At 49.9% G+C, this 8,806-nt stretch overlaps 1 protein-coding gene across 1 annotated transcript; it reads right to left on the bottom strand.

The window, feature by feature from the left end:
- Positions 1 to 239: 239 nt before the first annotated feature.
- Positions 240 to 4,197, bottom strand: FOXI3 (forkhead box I3). Its single transcript, XM_047779193.1, has 2 exons — positions 3,356 to 4,197; positions 240 to 932 (listed from the first exon to the last, which is right to left on the bottom strand). Exons 1-2 carry the CDS (start codon positions 4,065 to 4,067, stop codon positions 310 to 312), a joined length of 1,335 nt encoding a protein of 444 aa, XP_047635149.1. The 5' UTR covers positions 4,068 to 4,197; the 3' UTR covers positions 240 to 309.
- Between the last annotated feature and the right edge of the window lie 4,609 nt (positions 4,198 to 8,806).

The raw sequence follows: 8,806 nt of genomic DNA, 5'->3' as shown, positions 1-8,806 counted from the left end.
AAGATCTCAAGTGTGGGAGTTCCAGTGGTGAAGCAGCTGAAACAAATTCGACTAGGAACCATGAGGTTTCAGGTTCGATCCGTGGCCTCGCTCAGTGGGTTAAGGATCTGGCATTGCCGTGAGCTGTGGTGTAGGCAGCATCCTGCCTTGCTGTGCTGTGGCTGTGGTGTAGGCCAGCAGCTGTAGCTCCGACTGGACCCCTAGACTGGGAACCTCCATGCCGCAGTGCGGCCCTAAAAAGACCAAAAAATAAAAATAAAAAAAAAGATCTCAAGTGTGCATATTCAGGTCTAAGAAACAAGCTGTGCTCTATACCTCAGAGCCCTCTCGGGGGTAGATGAGGCTGTTGACCACGCTGAAGTTGTAGAAAGGGCTGCCAAAGGGGCCGCTTTGCCCCCCACTGGTGCTGGCCGGGAAGGGACTGTAATAGGAAGATCTCTGGCTGCTGCTGTTGCCCGTGCTGTGACTTAGCTGCAAGGTGTCTGGAGAGGCGTCCGAGCCGGAGCTGGGGGGGAATGTGCCGCTGGAGGGCACCTGGGCCCCCTGGATCCCTAGGTGGCGGCCACCCGGGAGCGCTCGCTGGGTGCTCGCACTGCTGCTGACGCTTAGGGTGCCGAGGCTGCTGAAGAAGCTGTTCAGGCAGGGGGTAGAAGAGAGCAGGGACCCTCCAGGGGAGGAGGCAGTACTCTTGGTGCCCTCGGGAGGTTCCGGGGACTGGGAGGGTCTCAGCAACGCAGAGGCGCTGTCCCCTTCCGGCTTTCCCCCTACTCCAGGCCCCAGTCCTGGGGAGAGCCCCTCTTCAGATTTGGATGTCCCTACAGCTACCGCGGGGGTGTTACTGGCTTCTGAGCGGCGCTTTCGCTTCCGACGGAAGTTCCCGTTGTCAAACATTTTCTCACAGTTGGGATCCAGGGTCCAGTAATTCCCCTTCCCTAAGGAAACAAGAAAGACGGCTGAGTTAGGGGTGGACCACGAATTGGGCTTCTGATCTGAGAGGAGGGGGGCAGGCACTCATCAAACTGACAAAGATGCTCAATCCATTCTGCTGTTTAAATGTATTTTGGGGGGAGAGATTGCACTAAACCTGAGCCTCCATTTCCTTATCTCTAAAAATAGGGGTTGGCTGTGAGGGTTAATGATAGATCTCTGCCAAGTGGCCAGCACACAGGAAAAGCAGTGGAAAAACAATTATCTGTTATTATCATTGGCTGAAAGGGGACAATACCTGCCCCTAAAAATACTCCACTGGAAAGAGGCGACCTCAAATACACAACCTTCTGCCTTGCAAGGCATCTCTTTGGAGTACCAGGAAGCTCCACGCACCCTCCTCACCTAGGGCAGGAGGTGCCCCCTTGTCTCTTCCAAGCTTTTCCTTCACCCCGCTAACTTCAGAGATCAGGGCCGCATTTGATGCTCGCAATGCCAGCCTTCTGCTTAGATAATTTCCCTCACTATCTAGCACAATGGGAGTAAAAAAGATCTATCATCTAGGAGGATTTTATCTCCCAACAGCTTTTTTTTTCACATCCAGTAAAAAGAATCTTTGGCATCTGAAAGTACTGTAAAGCCCTTATCTTGGAGTGAGTTCTCCGCCTGGATAATGTTATTCCTCACGGGTCTTTTTTTTCAGCCAGAGAAACTGAGGGACAGATTGGCTAGTAACCTTCCATCTTCCCAGGCATCGATGGTAGGGGCCAGAGGTTTAAGCAGGCTGGCTCTGGACTCAGTATCTTTTTTCTTTTCCTTTTCTTTTCTTTCTTTTTTTTTTTTTTTTGCTCTTTCGGGCTACACCTGCGGCATATGGAAGTTCCCAGACCAGGGGTCGAATGGGAACTGCAGCTGTTGGCCACAGCCACAGCAACACAGGATCCAACCTACACCACGGCTCACTGCAATGCTGCCAGATACTCAATCCACTGAGTGAGGCTAGGGATGGAACCCACATCCTCATGGATACTAGTTGGGTTCGTTACCGTTGAGCCACAACAGGAACTCCCTGGACTCAGCATACTTGACCACTGTATTGCTCTGCTTCCACACTTCCACATTAGCACACTTCTTCACATCCATTACCTCCACCAACACATTTTCTGCAAGGAGTTGAACAACTATCTAAATAATCATCTAAATAATATCATGGAACAACTATCAATACCTACACCTCTCAGGATATTTCCATTGTGTCACCTCAAGCCCTTTGACAAAAGGCATAGCTAGAGATCCTTGACTTTTTAGGAAATCCAGAACTATACAGGGAAATTTCCATGATCATCTTTGATAATTTAGAGGCCAAATATGGAAGATGCATCTTCTAGAACTGCACTCCTTGTCCAGTACAGTAATCACTCACCACACTTGGCCTTTGGGCGTCTGAAAAGTGGCTAGTTCCAAATGAGATGCAGTGTAAAACACACACACAGAATTTTGAAAACTTAGAATCATGTCAAGTATCTCACTAGTAATTTTTTTATATTTGTTAAATGCTGAAACAATAACCTCCAAAAAAATAAGAAATTATTTCACCAGGTTCTTTTTACTTTTTTCACGTGGCTTCTAGAAAATTTACAATCATTATGTGGTTTGTATTGTATTTCATCTGGAAAGCCCTGCTCTAGAATAACTTTAGGTACAAATACTCCAGAGCAGTTACATAATTTACACAAAGTCTTGGCTTTCTGTGGAGTCCAAATGCAACAGTTTTATTTCTCTTCTCTTTTTCTGCTCACGACTCTTCCCCCACCTCCCTAGTCCTGGGCTCCTTCTGCAAACCTCCAGGAGGGCTGTTTCTCTCATTGTTGAACTTGTCTCTACCTCATCCCTCAACTAAGAGGGAAAGCCTTCCTCAGCTTAGATCAGAACGAAGTCTACTTGGGATTTTCATGTCGGCACTTCTAAAACAGTTAAAGTTCCCAAACCACAATGCGCAGGACCCCTCGGCTCCGGTCTCAGGACGCCTGTGCCACCACCTTCGAATTCTCCCTCTCCAGGTAGGCGCAGGACTCGGTTACGAAGCGCACGGGGAGTCTCTCGCGAACCCGAGGCAGGAGAGGTGCATCGCCGGACAGCTGGAGTGTCCGGCTGCTCCAACGCTTGGTCTCCCCCCACCTCTCTCGTGAAAAGTGATGGGATTCTCAGCTCATCCCAATCTCTTTATAGCCGTCCCTTATCTGAGAACTCGTCCCGTGCACTTTTTTTCCTAATCTACCTCCCTATTCCTAATCGACCCTCCCTTCCAAAGGCCTGATGAACAGCCAGGGGAGGATTCAAGGCTTTTTCCATTTTCCCTAACTCGCCAGCCGCTGTGGGAGGCGGGAATGGGTGAGGGACCCGCCGGCAAGCACTTGTCCACCCTCACCTGGGTCGTCCTCGTCGCGGGGCACCTTCTTGAAGCAGTCGTTGAGCGACAGGTTGTGGCGGATGGAGTTCTGCCAGCCGGCCTTGCTGCGCTGGTAGAAGGGGAAACTGTCGGCCACGAACTGGTAGATATGGCTGAGCGTGAGCTTGCGCTCGGGCGCGCTCTGGATGGCCATGGCGATGAGCGCCGAGTACGAGTAGGGTGGCCTCACCATCTTCATCAGATCCTCGCGGCTGGCCATGGACAGCCAGCCCAGCTCCCCAGGCGCCGCGGGCCCCGCGGGCGAGGCGGGCGCGGCGGACGCGGATTGCGCGAAGGGCCGCTGCGCGCAGCCGAAGGTGCTGGCGGCGGTCGGCGGCTGCAGGAAGGGACCCGGCGCGCCCCCGGGGGGCGGCGGCGGCGGCGGGGGGGCGCCTAGGTACGCGGCGGCAGCGGCGGCGGCGGGGGGACCGCCCACCGCCGGCCCGTTGAGCCACAGGTAGGGGTTGGCGGCGGCAGCCGGCGGTGCAGCGTAGTCGGTCAGTCCGTAGGGCGCTCGAGAGGGCGGAGGGGCGCCCGGGGCAGTGGCGGCGGTGGCCGGGGGCAGGCCGGGCTGAGAGTACACGCCGAAGTTGTCGCCGCAGTAGAGAGCCATGTCGGTGGCCGTCGGCGGGTGCGGCGCGGCGGCGGCGAGGGGCGAGCGGGGCTGATCTCGCCGCTCGGGCGAGAGCATCCCTTTGGGGGCCAACCCTGCGGCCCCGCCTCAAACCTCACTTGGCGACCGGTGTCCGGGACGGGGGAGCGGGAGGCGGGCGGGCCGGTGCACGCGGAGCGCCGGCGAGCCGGCTTCTTATAACCGTCCGCTGCGCGTCTCCTCCCGGGCTGGTCCCGGGGCTGGGCGGCGGCCCGCGGGCCCCGGCTCTCCACGCCCCCGCCACGCCCCACCTGCCCGCGCGTCCCGGCAAAGACCGCGGAAACCTCGCGCCGCCCGCCGCGTCCGCCCCGCCCCTGCGGCCCCTCCTCGCTCGCCGGGCGGAGGGAACCGGGGCGGCTGGAGCCTCCAGAATTCAGGAGAACGGCTCCCCATTCCTAACCATCGCGTTCTCAACACGATAACGAAATAAAATAACGAATATCAAAACAAAGAGAAGATTACCAAAACAGTACAACTATTTTCGAAAAAGTGTAAGTTCACTTTGGTGGCCGCCTTGGCCACCTGCCGAGCCCCCTTTGGTATTTCGACCTCGAGCTTCTACACCTTTTGTGATCGAGTTGCAGGATTCACGTCCGGTCTCGACTGATCGGCTCCCAGTCGAAAATAATAGACGTGATTTACAAGTCTTTGGGGGCACAGGATAGATACCGAGGAGCATCCTCGGTGTGTCCCCTTCTCCTAGGGGATTCTTGGAAGGGAGGGACTGAAATTGGTTTTTAATTTCTCTAACCACGTCTCTAAACATAACGTTAGGTTCGTGTGCATTCGGGAAGCGTCTGTTCATATTAGGTTCCGTTTGCGCAGTCTTTTCGTGTGATTTGTTGCCTTCCAAAACGAAGAGTGAACATTTTCAAAGACATTTAAATAAGTGGGTTCGGAATTAGCATTTTAAAGCCAACTGTAATTTAAACTGTGCAAGAAGGGCTCATTTTCAAAAAACGGTCTTAACGAATTTTGGCTTAAGACTTGCCCTCTTCTGTTTTGTAAGTTTTCAAATGCGGCTCCTGCCTGGAAAAACAAACAAGACCAGTAAAATACTGTTGCGACCCCACATGCCACGCAATCATTATATATTGGCTCCGAACAATAAGAAAAGTGTTTTCTTTTACAATTAAAACGATTCCGAAGTACATTCTTAACAAGTGACAGGTCTGAGATTCTTGTTTAATGGAGAGGGGAGGGGGAAAAGGATTTTTTTCTATTTGCAATTGAAGACTGAAGTTCAAAATATTTAAAAATTCGGAAACTCCCCCCACCCCCGCCCCGCATTTAGTATCACGGCAAAGTTAGTTATGTGCTTTCAGGAAAATGATCGTCTTCTATTATCTCACTCCTTTGAAAACGCAATCCAAGTATATTTAACTAGCAAATTTTGGTATCTAAAATGCAAATTACACTTCAAATGTAACATTTTCTTAGTCTTTCCCGTAACCAGAAAGGAATTCTTGTCCCACAATTTCTTTCAGTCTCCTCGGAAATGATATAGACTGGAAATAGCCGTTGCCTTAGTTGTATTTTGAGATGTTTCCTAATTTAGATAAGCAGGTGCTTTTGTTTTCCTTCCCAAATAACCCAAACAAGGTTATTTGGTTTTGTTATTTCTCTTGGGATGTTAACAAGGATGACAGCTATAAGCTAGGAAATTGGAAAGCCATTTTTAATGTTACAGTGCCCGCATCCAATTTTTTTCCTAAATTTCAAGTCTAAACTACAAAGTCCAAAAGAAAAGCTGGCAAACTAGGTGGTAATAAATGAGGAAAAATTTGAAACCATCTCCCCCTTAGTAATTGATGTCCTTAAGAATATAATACAATGCCACCCCTTATTTTTTTTTTAGCAAGTTGCTTACCCATACATACTTTGCAGTTTTTGCAGATTTTTTCTTTTTTTTTAGATTAACTCTTAACCCTTTAACTCCAAAATATTCTGTATGAGAGGCCATGATTGCAGTTTATTGTTTCTTGCTTTGGTTAAAAGTCCTGCCAAGTAGAGATATTTTGTTCCTTAACTATACCTTATCATTAGTGGACTTTAATTTTATTTAAAAATGATGGAGCCACCTAGTGGCTCTTTGCCTCTGTTACAGCATATATTCAGGTGAATATATTCAGTGTATATTCTGTGAGGTGGACACCCTCTCTAGGGGTTTGGAAGTTATACTTTTTTCTGTCTGTTTTTAAATCACATATTAATAAGGTTAAAGCTATCATTGATCATAGTCTTGATTTTTAATATCAAGATTAAAATATTTTAAAACCCTGTTTTAAAAACAATTAACAAATTTAAAAAGCATTTGGTGCCCTTAAAAAATAATAATAATAAAAACTGTGCTTAAGAGAGTTCCTACTGTGGCTCGTTGGTAGTGAGCCCAACTAGTATCCATGGGGATGTGGGTTCAATTCCTGGCCTCAGCTCTTGGATCTGTCATTGCTGTGGCTGTGGTGTAGGCTGGTAGCCGCAGCTCTGATTCGACTCCTGGCCTGGGAACTTCCATGTGCTGCAGGCGCAGCCCTAAACAAACACAAACAGCAACAACAACAAAAGAAGTCAGAGTCAGACAAAAACAAACTCTGGTGCAAGTGGAAGAGGAAAAGGAATCAGAGGAGGTAAGACCAGAAAGGAAGAAAACCCAAATTGTAATCAGAGAATATGGTTTTTGGAAAAATGAGGTGAGAATAACTCTATCACATAGGCCAAAATATGGAGGATTAATTCATGCATTTATTGTCATGGGGAAGAAAGGATGGCTTACTGAAGCAAAGATGTTGAGTCAGTAGGAGTTGGGCCCATTCCTTACTTTCTTTTTTTTTTTTTTTTGGTCTTTTCTAGGACCGCTCCTGCAGCATATGGAGGTTCCCAGGCTAAGGGTCCAATCAGAGCTGTAGTCGCTGGCCTACTCCAGAGCCACAGCAATGCGGGATCCGAGCAGCATCTTCGACCTACACCACAGCTCACGGCAACGCCGGATCCTTAACCCACTGAGCAAGGCCAGGGATCGAACCTGCAACCTCATGGTTCCTAGTCAGATTCATTAACCACTGCGCCACGACGGGAACTCCCCATTCCTTACTTTTAACAACTTCTGACCACTTAATTGGTTCTCATTTTAGGGCTGCTAGTGTCTTTAGCAAGGGTCATAAACAAGTGCCTCTGTCCCCTCCCAGTCCACACCTCAAGGTCACCATATCTCAAAGGCTGTGACTTGGAGATTGAAGCAGAGCTCAGGGATGCTGTTCATTTGCTCCTGTGACAAACATATCGGGCTCTGCTTACTGAGTCCAAGTGCTGGTCGGAAACTGAGGCAGCTCTTTCCCCCAGGAAAGCAAGTTTTCCACCAACTTGACATCTGTCGTCTTTTTTTTTTGCCTTTTTGTCTTTTTAGGGCCATACCCATGGCACATGGAGGTTCCCAGGCTAGGGGTCCAATCGGAGCTGTAGCTGCCGGCCTACACCACAGCCACAGCAACGCGGGATCTGAGCCACATCTGCGACCTACACCACAGCTCACCGCAACACTGGATCCTTAACTCACTGAGTAAGGCCAGGGATCAAACCCTCAACCTCATGGTTCCTAGTCGGATTCGTTTCCACTGCACCATGACGGGAACTCCATGACATCTGTCTTCTGTTCCAAGAATACACTGCCCTTGTAAGCCCTTCATGTTGATGTTGGCCAAGTTGCCCCTGATGGCCCCTCTTCGCAGACACTCGGGAGTCCAGCAGGACTGGAGAGAGCTGTAAATACTGGGGGAAGAGGACCAAGCCCATGAGGCTCCAAAGCAGGTGCATGGCCCAGGGACCACCTGGCCACAAGCCAGTGCCCCCCAAAGGCTCCTGACCCTCTTCCCACATCAGACATTTGGTTCAGGACATGGAGCATTAAAGGATGAATCCTTAGGCTGAGGCCTTTTGAAGAGACCACAGAAGTTCCATGTACTTAATCCAGAAAAATAAGAGAAAAATAATCAGCCAAGACAATGGTGACCCAGAAACCCCTTTGAGCAAAGTTATTAATAGTCACTCCCCTGCTTGACCCTTACACATCTTGCTGCTGCCTCACTCTCCCCTCCCTGGTTCTCTGGAATGCTTCCTGGCCTCCGGCTCAAGCTGATTAGCCCCATTCTTGAGCTTCCTCAGCTAACTTCTCAGACCCTTCCTTCTGCTCCAGATCAGCTCCCAGAGTGCCCAGCCTTTCGAGGACAACTTGCCTTGCAGGACCTGCACTAACTATATCCTGGCTCCTCCAGGACTCTCCCATGGTGTCCTAAGCCCATCTCAACTGCAGGGTGTATTTTCCCCAGCTCCTCCCTTCTTAGAGCAAAAAGCCCTCAAGCCCTTCTTTCTTGCTGAATGGCTCCAGCATCCACTTGAATGGCACGTCCAAGTCTCTGAATCCACATTTCCAACAGCCCACTTCTCTCAGGTTCATCCACCTGCTATCCTGAGTGTTCTTCCAGGATGGGAACTATGTCTCTCGGGTCTCTTTTTTTTTTTTAAATCACTTACAATTAAGGAATGTATAGTAAATGCCTGGCACAGTGCTGAGCACCGTACGTGCATTATCTCGTTTACTTCTCACAGCAATTCTGTGAGATAAGAACTGTTGGGCCACATTCTACAGATGAAGCAACAGAGAATGAGGTTACAGTCATTTGACTGGGGAGCTCCCAACTTCTTTCTCAGTGTGCAGCCAGGATTCAAGGCCAGGCAGTCCAGCTGTGGACCCCACGCTGGGAGCCCTCGGCTCCAATTGCCTC

The sequence above is a fragment of the Phacochoerus africanus genome, chromosome 5 (genome assembly GCF_016906955.1).
Source record: "Phacochoerus africanus isolate WHEZ1 chromosome 5, ROS_Pafr_v1, whole genome shotgun sequence".
NCBI lineage: Eukaryota > Metazoa > Chordata > Mammalia > Artiodactyla > Suidae > Phacochoerus > Phacochoerus africanus.
Note: the sequence above shows the minus strand (reverse complement) of the source record. Positions and strands in the feature narration are given on the sequence as shown.

Coding starts and splice junctions, on each gene's coding strand:
- FOXI3 (XM_047779193.1), bottom strand. CDS start 4,067: ATGCTCTCGCCCGAGCGGCGAGATCAGCCCCGCTCGCCCCTCGCCGCC. Junction 933..3,355: donor CCGCGACGAGGACGACCCAG/GTGAGGGTGGAC, acceptor TTGTTTCCTTAG/GGAAGGGGAATTACTGGACC.